At 56.8% G+C, this 19,086-nt stretch overlaps 1 protein-coding gene and 1 long non-coding RNA gene across 2 annotated transcripts; one reads left to right on the top strand and one right to left on the bottom strand.

Annotated features, from left to right (window-relative positions):
- Positions 1–772: 772 nt before the first annotated feature.
- GAL3ST3 (galactose-3-O-sulfotransferase 3) lies at positions 773–16,775 on the top strand. The gene is made up of 3 exons (XM_051963944.1): positions 773–6,396; positions 10,745–11,003; positions 14,308–16,775. Exons 2-3 carry the CDS (start codon positions 10,876–10,878, stop codon positions 15,509–15,511), a joined length of 1,332 nt encoding a protein of 443 aa, XP_051819904.1. The 5' UTR covers positions 773–6,396; positions 10,745–10,875; the 3' UTR covers positions 15,512–16,775.
- LOC127539680 (uncharacterized) lies at positions 6,403–14,339 on the bottom strand. The gene is made up of 3 exons (XR_007948018.1): positions 11,870–14,339; positions 10,540–10,636; positions 6,403–10,154 (listed from the first exon to the last, which is right to left on the bottom strand). It is a non-coding gene; the product is annotated as an uncharacterized LOC127539680 (long non-coding RNA).
- Positions 16,776–19,086: the final 2,311 nt, after the last annotated feature.

Genomic DNA, 19,086 nt, shown 5'->3' with positions numbered 1-19,086 from the left:
GCCCGCCCCGCTCCTCCCGGGCCAGACACATTCAAGAGCTGAAAGGAGATAGGGCCGAAGCCAGACCCTCCAGGGAGGGAAGTGAGGAGCAGACATTGAGACTGGCTCTGTTCTGGCCCGGCCCCCCGCAGAGCCAGCTCCAGCGCATACCCTCCTCGCCCCACCCGGGCCTCGCCCGAGATGGCCCTCTGAACAATGCCCCTTCTCTTCTCCTCCCCGGGCCCTGCCTGGCTTTGCTCTGGGCCTGCACGTAGCAGCCGCTGCCTTATCTAGGTGAGATCAGTGAGACCTGGAAGAGACCTCGGGCATAGTCTAGCCCAAGCCCCTCACTTTTACAGATGGGGAAACCGAGGTCAGAGAAGTGGGGTTGCCGGCCAAGGTTGTCCCTGCAATAAGGGTAGACGTGGCAGGGGCCAGAACCCAGCCCCAAGGCTCTCGCTACTATGCTGGACTTCAGTGTGAGTGCGCTGAGGGATCCCTTTAGTCCCGTTGGTGTTACTCTTAATGACCCAGCATGTGTCTACCTACAACTCCGTCCAAAGATTGCTCATGAGGAGCCATCACCTTAGCTGCTTCCCTCCCGGCCAGGCCTTGAATGCCAGGGCAATGGGAAGGGTGCTGAGTGTGCAGGACCGGCTGACCGCTGAGATGTCCTCCAACGCTAAATCCCATGCTCTCATCCCCTAGGTAGGGCTTTCCCCTGGGGGGGGGGGCAGTTCTCAGGGCTGAGATTTCAAAAGCTGGGGGAGGGGGAGAGGCAGAAAGGGGAGAAGCCAGACCTGAGGGAGACAGGGAGTTGACGCCTGCACCTCTCCCTTCTTATCAAGGTGAGCTCAGGCCTAACCGGTTCCTTTCTTGAAGATTTGTCCCCGCTCCCGGTAATCTAAGCCTCCCTGGCAGTCCAGATAGGAGCAAAATAGCCAGCCTAGGGGTGGAGAAACTGAGGCCTGGAAATAGAGTAAGGATCGGGGGGAGGGAAAGAGCTGCCAGAGCCTGAGATATGAAGGGAACCCAAGAACTCCACATCGTTCTCTTCCCCGCTAACTCCTCCGTGATCCCAGTCCTCATGAAATGACACCATTGACTTGGCGCCTCTGTGGGCATGGCCCGTATCCTCCCCATCTCAGGGTCCTTGGTAGACTAAACTCTATGCCCGGCCTCTCATTCCAGGCTCTCTGCCCAGACTAGGCAGAGCAGGAGAGAAAGACTGAGAAAGACAGAGATGGTGCCAGCCCTTCGAGGGCAATGAAGGGCAGCTGTCCCCAACGTTGGGTCAGCAGGCTCTCGCGGAGGGCGAGGCTGATCCCAAAGGCCACAGCCGAGGGCTCCCAGCCCCTAAGCCCGGGACTCGAGCATCTTAGCGCTAGAGAGCCAAGGCAAGGATCCAGGACTGGGATCAAGGCAAGGCACCATTTCTGGAAGCCATGCTCAAGCTCCGTTGGAGAAAGGGGAAGAGGAGAAGCCGTGGGGTTGGAGACAAGGATTGCTGGGAACGGACCGACAGAGTCGGAGTTTTCTGTGACATCTAGAATGGGCGCAGAGCACCTGACAGAGTTTTGAGCAGGACAAAGTGAGCTGAGGCTGCCTGAATTGGCCAGAGCCGTTTCCTAGCTGTGTGACCATGAGTCTCCTTGCCTTTTTTTTTTTTTTTTGGCAAGGTTATGGGATTAAGTTACTTGCCCAAAGTCACCACTACTAAGTGTCAAGGGTCTATGTTGGAATCTTTACAAACTGTTAAGTCATTAGAGTTGATAGAGACACTAATTACCTAATTTAGCACGATTCAGTATCACTGATCTGATCCTACAAGGAGATGTACCTGGTACCTTAGTACCTGAAACAAGGTACTAAGTAGAACTAATTGATACAAAGCTTGTGTTCACACCTTTACTCATTGGAGTTCACAAGTATGGGACATTCACAAAGTAAACTTTGTAACTTTGTGAATTCACACCTCCTTTGGGTTTGCCTCCAGGAGGAGGAGTCAACCTTTGGGAAATCATATATAAAGAGGCTCTTAGCTTCGGGTTAGTTATTTTGGGTTAGAGAGAGTTACTTCGGAACATTGACGGGGGTCGGAGAGGAGCACTCTGGGAGGAAGCCCACAAGCCCTCTCTCTGAGGCAAGATGGATTCATTCCATTTTCCACTTGGCTGGCCAGAGGCTGAAGAAAGCAGAGGCAGAAGCAAAAGACAATCTCCAAGAGCTCTTGGAACCAAGCAGAGACATAGGCCTCAACTAACCGGGCTATTTTGGAAGGAGAAAATAAACGTTTGCATTTTTACCAGCTGGGTGCATTTGGGGTGATTATTACTCTTGACCGAAACTAAGGCTGCCCCCAGAAAACCTCCCAGAGAAACCTCCCAGAGAGAACCTTTATATTATTTTAAAAGAAGAAAATCACCACAGGTCTATGAGGTAGGATTTTAAGTTCAGATCCAGGGCTGGGGTTCTCATTCATTGTACCCCCTAACTGCCCCAACCTTGAGCCTCTAGCAGCCTCAGTCACCTCCTCTGTAAAATGGGCATAATTGGAACCAAAGTGTGAAAAAAGTGCTCTGTTCAAACATAAGATGTCGAGGGCAAAAATGGCAATGGTGGGGCTGCCCATCCCAACCCTTCTCACCATGTCCAAACCCACACCAGAAACCATCAACCAGGGCCGGCTCTCCTGCTGGGTTAACTGCCCTCCTCAAAACAGTATTTCAGTTAAGCCTGCTTCATGCTTCCCCCTATTCCCACCAATTGTAGCCCTTTTCCTTCTTATTTCCCTGGACTCCATTTCAAAAACCTTGAAAACTCCAGTTATTACCCCTTACTGTGTACCAAGTAATCCTAAAGTGCTTATTTACTAAACTCATTTTTATTTCAGCCAACGTTTCCCAATTACATTAAAACAGTTTAACCATCATTTATAATTTGGGGTGTCAAATTCTCTTTCCTGTCCCCCACCCCCACCCCTCGAGAAGTCGTCATTCAAAACGTTTTCATATTCGTCTTGCTGCATAAAAAAATACACAAAAATAAGAGAAAATTCGACTTCAATTTTCACTCAACTTTTTTTCTGGGGGAGAAAGCATTTTCATCACGGGCCTTTGGGACCGCCTTAGATCACTGTATTGACCCGAGAAGCTAAGTGTTTCGGAACTGATCGAATCACGTTGCCGTTACTATGTACACTGTTCTCCTGGTTCTGCTCACTTCACTCAGCATCAGTTCATGTAAGTCCAAGTTTTTCTGAAATCCCATCACCATCATGGACCACAGCCTGCCCAATTGGGGCATGACTGAACATGAATTGTGTGACCCTCGATAAGTCACTTAAACTGTGTGCCTCAGTTTCCTCATTTGTAAAATGCAGTTCATAACACTTACTTTAGAGAATTATAAAGATCAGAGAAGTTAATGTAAAATGCTTTGCAAACCTAAATTGGCATAGAAATATTAGCTACTACCACAGAGAGGGCCGCTAAGTGGCGTCGCAGTGGAGGCCCAGGACTCAGGAAGACAATTTCCTATTCAAATCTCGGCCTTAGATACTTCCTAGCTATGTGACCCTGGGCAAGTGACCTCACCCTGTTTGCCTCAGTTCACCTATAAAATGAGCTGAAAATGGCAAACCACTACAGGATCTTTGTCAAGAAAACCCCAAATGGAGCCATGAAGAGTTGTGCAGGCCTCAAAACTGAACCATCGCCACTATAGACATCACGCTCGAGAGAGTTGGGGTCACTGAACATTTCTGGGCTTTTTGTACCCATCCCTCTTAGGAACTTCCTGACACAAGCCCTTGATAAGGGAGTCCAGGACAGACAGGAGGCGTCCCCCACTATGAGGGAACCCGATCTGCATTCTCAAAAGGTTTACCTCTATCAGAGACTAGAAAAAGGGAAAAGAAAATTGGGAATGTTAAGAGGCTTTGGGGGCATAAAGTAGAGGCAGAGTTCCTGAGAAATGATCTCTCTACTGAAAGGGTAAATTGAGGCTTTTGGCCGAAAGGGCCCGAGGTGAGAGGTTAGCTGGGACAGGACTTTGAGGGATGAGACAGACAATAGGAAGGAGTGAAAGAGCTCCCTGATGCCATGAGGTAGAGACTTGAATTAAGTGGAAGGAAGGCAGGTGGCCCTGCACCTTTCTGGGTAAGGCTCCCAGGCCATCCCAGCGGGAGCGTGAACCTGCCTAGTAGAAGCTGCAAGTGAGCCTATAGTGGGGGGAGGGAAATGGGAAGGGAACCTCAGGTGGGTCGGATGATGTCACCCTACTAAGACCCTTCCCCTAGACAGGCCAAAGTCCTTTTCTCTAACCAAGTGCTAAGCTAGATCACTTCTAAAGCCAACTCACTGGTATTCCCTGTATTGTTAGCCTCTTCCAGCTGTGACATTCCCTGTTCTAGGTCTCCCAGCTCTGGCATTCCCTGTTCTGGGCCTCTTAGATTTGACATTCCCTGTTCTAGGCCCCTCCCAGTTTGAGAGCCTACACTGAGACTCCGGTGCTTGTCTCCATCGACAGTGGGACAAAGGCTGAACCACAGCAGTTCTCGGGTTCCTCTCGGACTTGCCCCTCTCAGGGTCCGACAGCCACCCCCTTTTCCCAATAGAACCCAGTTAATTTTGCTGCTTTTCCCTTTAGCCAGGACTCCCTGGCTCCGTTTAGTCCCTTCTTCCCAGAGCAGGCCTCTTCCTGCGCGTCTCCATGACCGCCGCCTCCTGCCCGTCTCCTCCATGACCGCTGCCTGGCCTGCCCCTCCCGGGCTTGGCTGGTGGGGTTCCACTTCGCCTCTCCAGCTTCATTTGCCATGACTTCCGGCCAGTCCATCGTTTGGTGCCTGCTATACACCAGGCGGGTACCAGGGGGCGCCTTGGGCAGTAAGCACTGAGTATCAGCAGAAGATGAGTTTTCTCCAGTTCAAATCTGAACTGCCCGAACAAGTAGCTCAATCTTCTTCCTCAGAAGCACAGTGAGCTGCAGAAGAAAATGACCAGCCAGGACCTTTGCCAAGAAAACTCCAGAGGGTCAGGAAGCGTTGAGCATGGCGGAACATGTGCCAAGCCCGAGGGGTCAAACCCAGTCTTCCCCTCCCCCTTCGAGGAGCTCGATCTAGTGGGGGAAACGATAAGCAAATGTACAACTCACCTATGGGACACGTAGCAGAGAACTAAGGAAAAACACAAATTCAGGGGGCTGGGAAAGCAGAGGAGGGAGAGCCTTTGAGGCGTGGGGGGCAGCCATGGAGAAGGCCCCAGGCTGACACAAGGGGCTCGTGGATCAGTGCCCCAGCCAACTCTGGGCCTTTCCTCACGGGCCCCCAGCAGAGCTCCCTTCACCCCATGTTCCCATCAAGATCTCAAAGCCCCGCTTTTAAATGGCTCTCTCCGTGCAACCTTTGCTGCTGCTCGCGCTTCTCCCAGCAGGCTGCTGAGCTGTCGTCCACACCACCTCCTCCTCTGTCTTGCACGCAGCCGTTTGTGGGCATGTCGGGACCCACCCCAGTTTTTAGGGGTTGCTGAAGCTCCCCTTCCTCATCATTTAGCTCTGTGGGGGCAGGTCACTGGGGCCTCCTCAGGAGTCCAGCCCAGGGGGGGCCTGTTAGGCAGTCACTATCCTCCCAGCCAAGCTCTGACATTTTCCGGTGGAGGCTGGGAGGACCCTCAGCTATGCCATTCTAGGTTCTGGGTTCCAGTCCCTCGGGAAAACTCGATGTGCTGAAGGTCCCGCTCAGTCTGGGTCTTGTAAGCGCCCTCGCCAGCCCGGGTTCTGCGTCCTGGGTCTTTGGGGCCCCGGCTCTGAAGTTCTCCACTGTCCGGTCCAGCTCCGCTCCGGATGGGCTGAGGTCGCGCCCGTTCGAGGCTGCTCCGAGGTCCTTGCCAGCGCTGCCATTCTCTGGGCTAGTTCAGCTCTGAAATTCTAGGACATCGCCTTGACAGCGTTTGCCTGTCCCCCTCCCCCTCCTCCTTTCATCCTCCTGCCTCCCCTTCTCCAGTGTCCTCTCCTCTCTCCCTCCTCCCTTCCCTCTTCTGGGTCCCCACTCCCCTTCTCCTCCCTCCCTCTTCTCGGCCCCGCCTGCTGAGTGTGATGGGGAGAGGGGCGGGAGAGCAGAAGCCTCGCCACCTGATCTGGCGGAGCCGAGCCAGCGGAGCCGGGACTCCGAGCCAGGGGCAGCCAGAGCCGAGGTATCGGGAGGCCCGGGGGGATCCGCCGCTGCTCGCCGAAGCAGCCCCGGCCGCGCTCTGGGATCCCTCCTCTCCCCGCATCCCCGGGCACGGACCTTTCCCAAGTCCGGCGAGCGCCTGGCCCGGGGGCCCGATGGAGACGCGGGACTAGCGACCCCAGAGCCCCGGGGAAGTGGGGAGCGGCGAGGAAGCGGCCAGAAGCGTGAGCGGAGGGAGCCCCAGCGTCGTGAGTACTGACTGCAGCAGCAGCTCTGCTGGGGGCGGCCGGGGAGGACAGAAGGCTGAGAGGAGACGTCCCAGAGATGGGCAAGAAATGAAGGGCTCACCCTGACGGGGGGAGGGGAGAGGGGGCGCTGGGCTCACGGGGAAAGGAACGGGTAACGGGGGAAGGGAAGGACAAATGGGAGAAAATTGGCCCGGGGCCTGAACGGAGAAAGCTCAAGGAGATCGAGAGAAGTGGGAATGGAACACAGAGAATGGGAGCGGAGATGAAAATATGGAGGCAAGATTTGGGAGAACATGGGGTGGGGGTTGGGGAAAAGGGTCGAGGAAGACCCTGGGAAGGGGGACCACTGACAGAGCAGACGCTGGATCTGTGCTCCTCTGGGCCCCTCAGTTTGTAAGGTCCACTTGACCCTGTCCCCCAGCAGCCCTTGAGCTAGCACTGCCCCTCACCACTCCGTAATTCACACCTTCAGGTGCCCCTGACCGGTTTGTTTATAGCTCCCTTTCAGGTCAGTTCTTCCTCCTCCTCTCCTTCAGATACCAGACCAGCTCCCCGGACCTCAGTTTCTCCTTTTGGAGGAAGGGAGGTGAAGCTGGTGGTCTCTTTGCTCCTCCCCGATCTGTGTTCTGGGTTGTCAGGGCCTCCCAGGGCTGACATTCTGGGTTCTCTAAGGTCTTTCTGGGTCTGTGCTCCGACTGTCTGATCTCATCAGCATCTCCTCATTTCTAGATTCCCGGGGGGACGGGAGGAGGGGGCAGTGCTCAGCAGGGAGAGGGGAGGGGGAGGCGGAAGATGTGTCAAACAATGACTTTCGCCAAGCTCCGGGTCCCCATTCCATTTTGGTGTCTGTTCTCTGGAGACAGAAAAGCAATTTGTGAAATCGAGCACTGGGCTGAGGTGAAACATCATTACTAAAATTAGTCCCTGCACTCTAATTAATCCGGGAGCCCGGAACCGAGGCTGGGTTACTGCAAAATGAGCTGGCCCTTTCTGAGGGGCCCCGGATCTGGTGCAGCAGGAGTCCCGACCCCCAGTCCCACCCCCCATTTCTGTCCCTCAGCTGTGGGGACCCTAGGAGCTGTCAGGAAACAGGACAGAGGACCAGATGGAGTCAGGCCAAGCCTTGTCTCTGGGCCTAGCTCCTGCATGGATAGCCTCAGTTTCTCCCGTTAGATGGGTAACATGGGGCTCTACAGTCTCACATATCCCATGATCCTAAATCATTTCCAGTCCTCAATTCCACTCAAACTCCCCGTTCCCTCCTTCCACCTGTTCTGCTCTCTGCCCAGGTCCAGGGAAGGAGGGCACGTTGACGTGGTCTTACCGTGGCCAGACTCCCCTGCACTTCCAAGCTACCTAGGCCAGCCCAGCACTAGTAGTCCCAGTGCTTGCTAGGGAGACTGCTGGCAAGGAGGGCGCTGGAAGAGGGGGCTGTCAGCCTCGGGAAAACCAGCCAGGCAGGACCAAGGCAGGAACAGCATCAAACTAAGACCCCCGACTTCCATCTCATCCCTACAGTGGGAACCCCCGGGTTCTGAGCTTCCCCATCAGCCACCTCCTCTGTTCCCCAACAAGGGCAGACGGGGTATATCCCAAGGAATAAGGATTGAGGTTCCCGGGCCAGGGAGGGGCTGAAATCCCGAGGGAGTGACGTCCTGAGGCCCCTAAGCTGTCTGGTGGGCCTGAGAAGGCAGGTGGGAAGAGAGGTCAGAGGTCTGTATCCTGAAGACAGGCAGGGACTCCTGGCTTGTTCCTGGAGCCAGCCAGGCCTCCCAGTGTGCTGGGGAGGGGAGGAAGTTCAAGGTGCTTTCTTCTGTTTCAATACTGCTTGTCCTCTCCCCCAGGCTCCAGGGGGATTAAATCTGTCTGCAGGTCAGAGGGAATGGGAGGGGCAGCTCTGAGAAGGGGGAGCTGGAGCCAGGAATCTGGTGGAAAGGTGCAGAACCAGGACATCTCTTTCCCAACTGGAACGGGTTTACCTTTAATCCAGGATTAATACTCTGAGGAGGCAGGGTGAGGGAGGAGGCCCGTGGCTAGGGAGAGGGACCGAGTAATGAAGGCCCTTTTCTGCTCTCAGGGCCAGCCATCCTCACGCCAAGTTGTCTCCATGATGGCCACGGCCATGAGCCCCACCTCCCCCTAACAGCTTCCTCGGGAAGAGGAGGCATTTGGGGGCCAGATGCTCATGGCCTCCGGGGGACTGACCAGGGCCCAGAACCCGATGATCACCGGGTGGAGGGTCCCCTCCCCCTGCTCGGGCCTGGGAGCTCCCCTGAACAAAGCTGACTTTCCATCTGCCCTGGCCGGGAGCCCGCCTGCTCTTGAGCCAATGCCAGGGCCAAGTTGTGGGAGCTCTCCCCACTCTCCCCTACCCTCCTCCCCTTTGAGAACAAGACCAGCTTCCACCACCACGTTTACATATGTTAAGGCCTATAAACCCAGCATTACTGCACCCATTTTTTGGATGAGGACACTGAAGGCTGCAAGGGGGAAGGGCTTTGCACACAGTTAGGAAGCCGCCATGTCCCCCAGCCTCCTCCAACTCTCCTTGAGGCTTGGTACCCCACCCCCCCAGGTGTGAGGACACAGTGACAAAGAGCTGATCTACCCCTGAGGGGGTACAGCACACCCAGAGACAGAAAAACCCGAGCCAGGCGGGATGGTCACGAGCACCTGGAAGGCAGGGCTCCAAGCATGGGAGCTGCAGATGGAACGGAGGGAGAGCAGCCCCCTCCGCCTTTCAGCTGTCATCAAGGGAGCTTCGGCAACAGATGAGACAGTCTGGGGTGGAGGGATGGAAGCGGGAAGGGGCTCCTCCCTCCCCTCCTAACCTAGTTCCATGGAGATGGGGCTGGGCCCCCAAAGCAGCTCTGGGGATGGGCCGGAACTGAGTGGGCGAGGGAAGTGGGTGCTGCTTGGTCACAGCAACTGAGCAATCCAGGAGTCCTCCAGGGCTTCCTTCTGAGAACCACACAGTGTCAGGCCTTGGGGTTACCGACAGCAGGATGGGCTCCAGCCCCTGCTTCCTTCAGACAGCTCTGCCCCAGAGACACAAGTCCCAGTACAAGGGAGGGAAGCAGAGCGTGATGGGAAAACAGAATTCTGAATCGATGGCCCTGTGAGATGGGGGGAGGGGAGGAGCCATAGGGAGGTTTCCTGGAGGTGTCATGTGACAGGGCCCCAGAGAAAAGGAGGGGCTTTATCCCCAGTAAAATGGGATTTAGAGGTGGGAGGCATTTCAGGCCTGGTCAGTCCTTCCTCATCTTTATACAGACAAAGAAACATGAACCCCAGCCACCCAGCTAGGGAACGGCAGAGCTGGGACTCGAATTCAGGTCCCCAGACCTTAACCTGTGCCCTTTTCATGGCTGCTTCCGGCCTCCGTGAGCAGCTGGCGAGGGCTGGGGAAGGCTCTTGCAGCACTGGGCCCAACAAAGCAGAGAAAGGGATTGGAAGGGGGGACGGGACCATCGAGGACACAGACATAGTTTTCACCTCGTGTTCTATGTGCCTGGCCCTGTGCTGAGTAACGGGGCCCAGGAGAGCCCTCCCTCCAGGTAGCACAACTCTCGGGACGCCCGTCCCTTGCCCGGTCTCCGAGGACAGTGTCGGAGAAGCTGGTCAGAGGAGGGCTCAGTCCAGGGTGGGGGCGGCTCAGGGGAGCTTCCAAAGGGGCGCCCGGCACCGGACCTTCAGGAAGACCTTTCCGAATCGGCTGCCCCCGTCCCGCCTCCAGCACTGAGACACTGTAATTCCACCTGAGACGGGTTATCAGACACAGAGGAAAAAGCTTCTCAGTAACTGATCCCCCTAGTGCCAGAAATCCGATCCCACCCCTCCCCGCAGGAGCAGAAGGCTCTGCTTTCAGCCCAAAGTGGGGGGAAGGGGTGGAAGAGCAAGGTTTGGAGGGAAGGGACAGGGTTTGGGGACGGGTCAGGAAGCAGCGCGGGAGCTGAGCGGGTGAGCACCCAGGCTTGACTCTGCACCCTGAACCTTCTGGGTCCTGGATAAACCCACCGGTCTTTTCACCAGTACATGGCCCCCAGGGCCAGCATCCCCAGCACACAGCCCTCTCAGCCCACGGCCCCCCCAGGGCCAGCATCCCCAGCCCACGGCCCCCAGAGTATCCCCGATGCCGTCTACCTCAGAGGCCTCGATGTCCATTCCAGCAGCTTCTTCCCCAGTCAAGGCACATTTCCGTTCGGTGGGCCCCCGGGTCTCAGTCCTGGTCATGCTGGAGCTGTAAGACAGGGTGGGAGGAGGTCCCTAAGGCGGCTCCCTACTCCCACCTTCCTGAATTTACAAAGAGCAGGTGGGCTTCCCTGCCAACCTTCTCCCTCCATTACAGGTGCACCAGAACACTGGCCCTACTCACCCCACCCCAGGCGCCCCCCTGGGCTCTGGCCCTAAGGGAGCCGATCTCAGGGGGCGGGGGTGGGGCCTGGGTCCCTCCTTTGCCACATCGCTCCCTGCCCAGAGATGCCACCGGTTCTGGCCCGGCTGCAGCAAGCGGCCAAAATGGTGATGACCAGGAAGAAGCTGGTGGTGGTGCTGCTGCTGGGGGGGACGCTGAGCCTGCTCCTCCACCAGGGATCCCAGCTCAGCTGGTAAGGAGGCCGGGGGGGCGAGAGGGTTACTCGAGGACTTCCCAGCATGGGGGCTGGGGCTCAGGCCTTCCTCTCTCAGGGCCCGGTTCTGTAGCAGTAACGTGCCGGGGCCGAGCAACCTCCGCAGCTGCCTGGGGAACCTTCCCTTCCCTCCTCAGTCCCATGAGAAGCCAGTCACAATGACCCCTAAATTCCCCCCCCCCAATAAATAAGTCCCAGTGCCTCAGTTTCACATTATTCCATTGGATCCTCCTAAGATGAGTAGGGCAGGAACATTCCCATTTTACAGAGAAACGAGTCCCAGATCCGATCGTGGAAAATGACTTTCCTTCATTATTCTTCCTAAGCTCTCCAGAAGTCATTTAGATGCCTAATAAGAGCTTATCTAGAACGCGAGTCATTTTCTCATTCTGGGTCACAGTTTCCTCATCTAGAGTGTTGGAGAAGACTGGAGGGGCCCTTGTTCAAATATGACGGCTCGACTTGTGGGAGGATCAGATCTGTTATTCTGAGCTCCAGGGAGGAAACCCCAGGAGCAATGGGGTAGAAGCTGCAAACAGCCAAATTTAGGCTGAACATTTTCCCTTAGAGCTGCCCAGAGGTGGAAAGGGCTGCGTGCCCTCCTGGAGGGGCTGAAAGCAGAGGCTCCTGTTGGCTCTCCGCTCGTGCCATGGGCTCCCTTTTTGCACCATGAGTTAGTTGGCTTCTGGGAGGACTCCAATCTCTAAGCTTCAGGTCCTCTAGCAGTGAGCCCAGAAAGGGGAAGCCGAGTCTGGAGCCCGTTCCCGTAGGCCGGAGGGCCAACAGGCTGGAATGGGGATGACTTAACATGTTAAGGCCAAGCCCTAGGCCCTCAGGGCACTCACGAATCACTGGCTGGGCCTGGACCTAGGAGGAAGGTGGGAAGATGAGCCAGGTAGGAAGTGGGAAGTTGAGGCCCACAGATCTCCAGCCTTCCTTTAGCCAGAAGCCCTGGGAGTTCCATGAAGTGGATACTGGAGACCAACACTACATTTGAGGGCGCTCCAAGTCAGGTAAGAGCCTCCTTCTTGCCAGCTGCCCATGATCCAACATATCTCGTATTTTCTGGAGCAGGGAAGAGAGTTTCCAAAGAGGTCAAAGATGGAGAACTGGAAAAATACCTGTCTTGGAGGACAAAGAGCTGGTTGAGAGATGAGAGGTGGGCGGGGGGTAGGGGGTGGGGGTAAGCTGAGGACAGTAGAGGAAGGAGTCCGAGCCTCCCCCAGGATACGGGGAATTCAGGCTGTGACACAGGGGGCTGGTGTACAAGTGGACGAAAGTCAGACTGGATCAGCGCAGGAAGCTGAACAGCAAAGGGAGAGGCTGGGCCCTGCATGTCTGGCGTTGCACAAGGACTAGGGCAGCAGGAGAACATCCCCCTCCCATACCGCCTCGGGCCCTCAGATGACACTCAGAGCTAGCTCTAATGCATGAAGCTTGGATGACCCTGAGGAAGCCCCCGTGAATGCCCCCATTAGCTTTCCCACGTGAAAAAGAAGTCCATCTAGAATTTCCAGTGACAGTGGAATCATGGGAAATTGGGGGAATGGGTTGCCGAGGGAAGGAAGGGGCTCACCTTCACTGGAGGTCTTCAGCAGAGGCTGGGTGGCTGCTCAGCACTAAGTGCGTGTGGGGACTGACAGGGTGGCCACAAGAGGGGCAGTCGTACCTGAGACGTCCCTCAGGAGGCATCTCTTGCCTGTGTGATCATGGACCTGCCCTTCTTTCACCATCCCCACCCTCCTCCTCTCTGCCCCAGTTGTTCAACTGCAACATGGTGGGGTTTGGACTCGTGAGGTCCCACGAGCTGACCCCACTGCCCACAATCCCTTCCTTTCTTGCTTGCTCATCTGTAAAATGGATGTTACTGATGGCCTCTTGAGCTCCAGAATCCCAAGAGCTCAAACTCAATCCTGGTGTGTCATCACCATGGCAACCTGGGGCCTTGTTTCCCCCTGATGGCCTTGAAAGCCCTTCTGCCTGGAGAGCGAGGGTCAGGAGATGGGGTGGTCCCTTTCAGCCTGGACCCAGGGCAGCTGGGCGGAGCAGCGGCTAGAGCACTGCGCTGAGTAATAATGCAGGCCGGCCTCCAAGTTGTGTGATTCTAGTCAAGTCCTTTAACCTGTTTCCCTCAGTTTCCTCACCTGTAAAACGGTGACAATAACACTTGTGAGGCACAAGTGAGGTATCTGCAAAGGGCTAGCACAAAACCTGGCACACAGTAAGCGCCACGGAAATGTTGGAAATGATCAGAACTAGGACCACCTTCGCTTCCCAGGCTGGTTTTCTGAACTGCAAAGAGCACAGATCCAGTCAATAAACCCGAACAGAGTACTTGCTATGCACCTGGGCCACTAGGTGGCGCCCTAGTGCCTAGCTCTCCAGGCAGCCGTCCATTAGCAAGAGGCATCTTTGGGTGCCCACCTGGCCCCAGATGCTTCCCAGCTGGATGACCCTGGCCCGGTCACTTAATCCTGTTTGCCTCAGTCTCCTCCTCTGTAAAATGAGCTGGAGAAGTCTTTTTGCCAAGAAAACGCCTAATGGGGTCACAGAGTGGGGACACCACCGAGAAACACCTGAATGGCACCATGTGCTGGACATGGTATAAAAACAGGTCCCTGCCCTTTGGCCAGAGTCCAGGCCTGAAGTGACCAGGAACCGAGTCAGAGAAAGGGCCTCTGAGCCGAACCAGGCTGGTTCACCAGGATGACCCCTAGGTCTGGAGGGAGAAGGTATTTAAGGCAAGGGTAATTTGTTTGGTACTTGGGACCTCAGGCTGTCTCCTTCAGCCAATGGACCTCGGTTTCCCTAAATTTAAGGAGAATTAGATGGTCCCTAAGGGTCATTATTGTTCAGCAGGGAATGGTAGACGCTGCGACAGGCCTCAACAGGGTGACCCAAGGCAGATCTTTCCCTAGTCAGGGGGTCCTTGGTTGACCTGGGGGAAGGTCTCCCCTCCTGCCCCCCAATCTTATGGTGTCCTCAGAGTCCCTGCCCCCAACTGTCACAGGATTCATCGGGGCCAGGACGGCCTGTTTCCCCCTCAGATCTCACGGTGTCCCATCCCCTCAGGTCTTAATTGAACCCAACACACCCCACGAGGTCAGCCTCCCCTGCCCCTAGGCCTGTTTCTTCTCCCCTGTTCTCCCTCACTTCAGTTTCCCCTCAGGTCCCAACTCCCTCCCCAAAGTCTTTTTCCCACTTCTACCGCTACCCCCAGTCACGAGGTGCCCCTCTCCCCGGGCCTCAGCTTCCCCTCGCATCACCCTTCCCCTCCCCGCAGGTCTCCCCGACTGCTGTTCCCGGGGCCCCCGTGCCCCGCCGGCCGCACGCGGCCCAAGCACACCGCCGTGGCCTTCGTCAAGACGCACAAGACGGCGGGGACTACAGTGCAGAACATCCTGTTCCGCTTCGCGGAGCGCCACAACGTGACGCTGGCGCTGCCGCGGCCCAGCTGCGAGCACCAGTTCTGCTATCCCCGCGACTTCTCCGCGCGCTTCGTGCACCCGGCCACGAGGCCGCCGCGCATGCTCGCCAGTCACCTGCGCTTCAACCGAGCCGAGCTGCGCCGCCTGCTGCCCAACGACACGGTCTACGTCACCATCCTGCGCGAGCCGGCCGCCATGTTCGAGTCGCTCTTTAGCTATTACAACCGTTACTGCCCGGCCTTCGTGCGCGTGCCCAACGGCTCGCTTGAGGCCTTCCTGCGCGCGCCGCGCGCCTACTACCGGCCGGACGAGCGCTACGCCATGTACGCGCACAACACGCTGGCCTACGACCTGGGCGGCGACAACGAGCGCAGCGCGCGCGACGAGCCCGCCTACCTGGCGGGCCTCATCCGCGACCTCGAGGCCGCCTTCTCGTTAGTCATGATCGCCGAGTACTTCGACGAGTCGCTCGTGCTGTTGCGCCGCCTGCTGGCCTGGGACTTGGAAGACGTACTCTACGTCAAGCTCAACGTGCGCAGCGCCTCCTCGCGCCTCGCCGCGTTGCCCGAGGGCCTGGCGCGCGCTGCGCGCCGCTGGAACGGCCTCGACGCCGGCCTCTACGAGCATTTCAACGCCTCCTTCTGGCGCCGCGTGGCGCGCGCCGGCCGCGAGTGCGTGCAGCGGGAAGCGCGGGAGCTGCGCGAGGCGCGGGAGCGCCTGCTGCACCGCTGCTTCGGGCCGCGCCCGCGCCTGCGCCCTGCGGCCGAGATCCGCAATAAGCAGCTGCAGCCCTGGCAGCCGCTGGGCAATGTGGGCATCGTGGGCTACGACCTGCCCAGCCGCCCGCCCGGGCCCGGCGGGGACGAGTGCCTCAAGCTGGCCATGCCCGAGGTGCAGTACTCGAGCTACCTGCTGCGCAAGCAGAAGCGCCGCGCCGGGGCCTGGGCCGAGCGGGGCCGTGTAGGAGCCGCGGACGGGGCCGGGGATCGAGAGCAGCCGCCGCCCCCGCCGCCGCCGCGTCCCATCCGAGCCCTGCCGCGGCTGGCCAGGAGGGGCTGAGCCCGTGCCCCCAGAGTGACCCTCCCCCAGAGAGGATCCCCAATCAATCGATGCCCCAAGAGAAGGGGCTGCCTTTGTCTCCAAAGTAACCTCTCTAGAGAGGGGCAGCCGAGGGGGGGCTCTGTTCCCCCAAAGTGACCTCCCAACTAAGAGTGTGTCCCCAAAGGGACTGACCCCACCTGAGGTAGCTCCGCCCCCATCTAGCCAAGAGGGCGTGACTCTCCCCCACAAATGTTCAGCTGAGAGGGGACTTAGTCCCTCCCGGCCCGGATGTACAGTTCTACTCCAATATGGCCAGGACAGGGTGAGCCTGAGTGTGCAGCCTCTGCAGCCAGACTGGCCAAAAAACGATCTCATACTGGAACTCCTCACCTCAACTGGCCAGGAGAAGGTGACCCTTGTCTGTAAAGGGTCATCCTCAGGCCGGCCAAGAAAGGGTGACCCCACACATACAACATGCCCCCCCAGGAATATGCATCTGAGCGGGGGCTAACCCTACCCAACCGATGTGTGGCTCCATCTCTAACCTAGTCAGGAGGGGGTAACTCCTGTCTTTCCAGATGCCCCATTCCTAGGCTGGTCAGTGGGAGGCCCTTCCTGTGAGCTATTAAGCCCCACCCCCATATTGTCTGGAAGTAGTGATTTTTCTAGCTCTGGGCGGTGAAGGTGCTTATCCCCCCACCCCAGCTCTAAAACTGCTGCCGCTAGCCAAGAGAGAGTGCACCCCCTCCCGGCCTTCAGGTACACAAGCGCCCACACACGTGCACCCGCACACTCCAGCTCTGAAACTTCTCTTCCATCTAATCAAGGATGCCTGAACTCATACAGACATAGGAAGCTCCCATAATTCAGCCGGGTAGTCCCACATTCCCTCTCATCTAAAGGAGATGACCCCTCTATCCAAGCATTACCGCTTAAAGCCCTGCTCCAAAGGAGCTGGGCCTCCTTTTCCAAACAGATGTGAAGGCCCCCGCCAATTGGAGGAGGTAACATCACTTCCTTAACCCTTATCCACTCCAGCTGTGAATCTCTTGTCATTTATCAGCACACACACATCCCAAGGCCCTAATTTACTCATTTAATCATTCTCCAGAAAGTGCCCCTTCTCCCCCTTCATCCCACCCTTCAGCTCTTATTACCGGAGCCCAGCACAGATTGTCTTCCTGGCTCCATCTTTCCTTCAGAGCAACAGCTGCTACCACACCCAGGGACTTAATATGGATTGGGTTTTTTTGGTTAATAAAATGGATTTTCTAAGGTCAGAGTCTCCTCTCCCAGGGCATTAATAACGTGAGAACTAAGGCTCAAGCTGCTGGGGAGGAGTTAGCCTTGGAGCCGGGTCGGGTGCCCCGTAGGAGGAGTGGGGTGGAAGGATCATCGAATCCTAGCCTCAGAACTGGAAGGAACCCGGGTCGTAACAGATGAGGAGCTGGGTCCTGGCCAGGGTCATGGAGCTAGCATAAGCTGGAGGAAGTGGAACAGTCTTCCCAAGTGGGGGGTACTACCACCACAACATCTGACCTCCAGCTAGAACCCAGAGTGAGAGGGATGGCAGGGGACCAACTGCAACCTGTACGTGAGAATGTCCTGCGCCACCCGCGTTCTCCAGCCTTTGATTGAAAACCTCCCACAAGAGGAAGCCCGTTTCCCTTGGGACTGTCATCAGCGTTCCTTTGGTTAGCTTGTCTTCATGGGGGGTGGGGGAATTGCATTTATTCTGCAGATATCTAGAAGTCCCAGCACATCGGTTCTCAGCTTCGTGAGGGCGGAGTCCTTAGTTCTCTTCCCTCCCAGCCCTGGACCCATTAGAGTGATGCTTTGTTTCTGAAATCCAAGGAGCTGAGTTTGAGCTATAGTTCTTAGCTGTGTGTCCTACACATCACCTCTAGATGGCGCCAGGGTGCATCTACTGGGATGCATACATGATGTGCCAACAGAGGGGGCATCTGTGCTGGAGGAGTAGAGAAAGAGCCCCGGAAGAAGGTGTAACCGAACAATTCCCCAGCGGTTTCTAGCGGGGCGCTGCCTTGAGCTGAACCTTCAGACGAGTGAGGGATTCTAAGGGCTGTTGAGGAAGGAGAGCATTCTGGGTATGGCAAAGAGCCGTCACCGTCCCAAAGAGGATGCTATCTGCCCGTCTTCCCAGAAGCAAGGAGGGGCGATTAAGGTCTCTAGGCAGAGGAGTGTTAGACTCATTCTTGTGCTCTGCAGAGGGGGAAACTGAGGCTGGAACTGACTAGCCACAAGTGACACTGACAGCAAATGGCCAAGCCAGGGATTCACTTCCCAATCCAAGGCCACCAGGCTACACTGGGGCCGTTACACCTCCTGCATCCAGCATGAAGATTGAGAAGTGACTCTTCCCACTATGATCCGAGGCCCTCCGCACTCAGCTCCCACTCCCATGGTGCCCTATTGTGGCTCAAACACGCTCTTCACGAGGAACCCTAAGAGCCTGTGACCCCTGTGGCATTTACCACTTTCTGAGCTAAGGCAGAAAAATTAGGGGAAAGGGGACGATCATCCCCATTCACCAGTGAAGAAACTGAGCACTAGTAAAATGAGGCGGCTTACCCAGAATCCCACAGCTCCTGAGCATCATAGCTAAGCCCCGACCCCAAGACATCCAAGCTCTGGCCCAAGGGTCCCCCGTTTGCTTCTCAGTCTAATGTCCAATCGCTCAAGGATCAGGTGAGCTATAGGGCCTAGCGGGGAGCTCGCTGTCACTGTCAAAGCGCCGGCTGTTGCCTGTTTTGCCCCATCCTGCATGTGGCGTGGAGGATGGGTGACCCTGGGCAAGTCACTTAACCCCAATTGCCTCAGCAAAAAAAAACAAAGTTGTTAGGATCAAATATGGTGATGTAGGAGGTGTTTGCAAATGTGAAGGTGTCATACGTGAATGGGTGACTTTTATCGTCCCGTCATTATTATTGTACTCGTGACAAAGCAGCTTGTAAAGCCTGAGTCCGGGATGGGCTGTGCATGCGCGCGCGTGCATGTGTGTGCATGCGCGCGCGCACTGAGAGCCGAAAAGGGAAATGCAAGTGATCATTTTCTCTGCCTCTGGAGACTTCCCAGAATGAGCGGCCCACGGAGGAGGAGGAAGGCAGCACACGGCACCTCTAGGTGGCGCCAGACCGGGACGCACGGCTCTCTCTTGCCCAAGGGTGAAGGTTGGGGGCTGCCAGGAGGGACACCCCCCCTCCCTCCGCAAAGGCCTGACTGACGCCCTCCAGCCCGGCCCGGCTGTCTTGGAGCTGGAAGGCGTCCGCAAAGACTGAGGACGGCAGGGGGCAGCAGAGCCTCGGGAATCTGGGAGCGCCTGGGAGCAGCCGCGGCAATGGGGCGGGGGGAGGCCTGGGTCCCTGTGGCAACGCCCCGAAGGTGGGGGCCGTTAGATCCGTCTCACGGAGGAGCCGAGGGAGGCTTACTGAGTCACGTGGCATCTGCCGGAGGGGGAGAGTCACCTTCCTCCTTACGTTATGCCTCAGTTTCCCTGAATTATTATGCCCTGAATAAAGTTGTTCTAGCCCGGCTGCTTGGTCCCTTGCCATTGGCCTGGAAGCCCCGAAATG

The sequence above is a fragment of the Antechinus flavipes genome, chromosome 6 (assembly GCF_016432865.1).
Source record: "Antechinus flavipes isolate AdamAnt ecotype Samford, QLD, Australia chromosome 6, AdamAnt_v2, whole genome shotgun sequence".
NCBI lineage: Eukaryota > Metazoa > Chordata > Mammalia > Dasyuromorphia > Dasyuridae > Antechinus > Antechinus flavipes.
The sequence above is the reverse complement of the archived record's forward strand: the minus strand, read 5'-3'. Positions and strand labels throughout refer to the sequence as shown.

What these genes read in the sequence shown, in the direction of transcription:
- GAL3ST3 (XM_051963944.1), top strand. Translation starts at nt 10,876, where the DNA reads ATGCCACCGGTTCTGGCCCGGCTGCAGCAAGCGGCCAAAATGGTGATG. An exon ending in CAGGGATCCCAGCTCAGCTG is followed by an intron (nt 11,004 to 14,307) that starts GTAAGGAGGCCG and finishes CCCTCCCCGCAG; the next exon opens with GTCTCCCCGACTGCTGTTCC.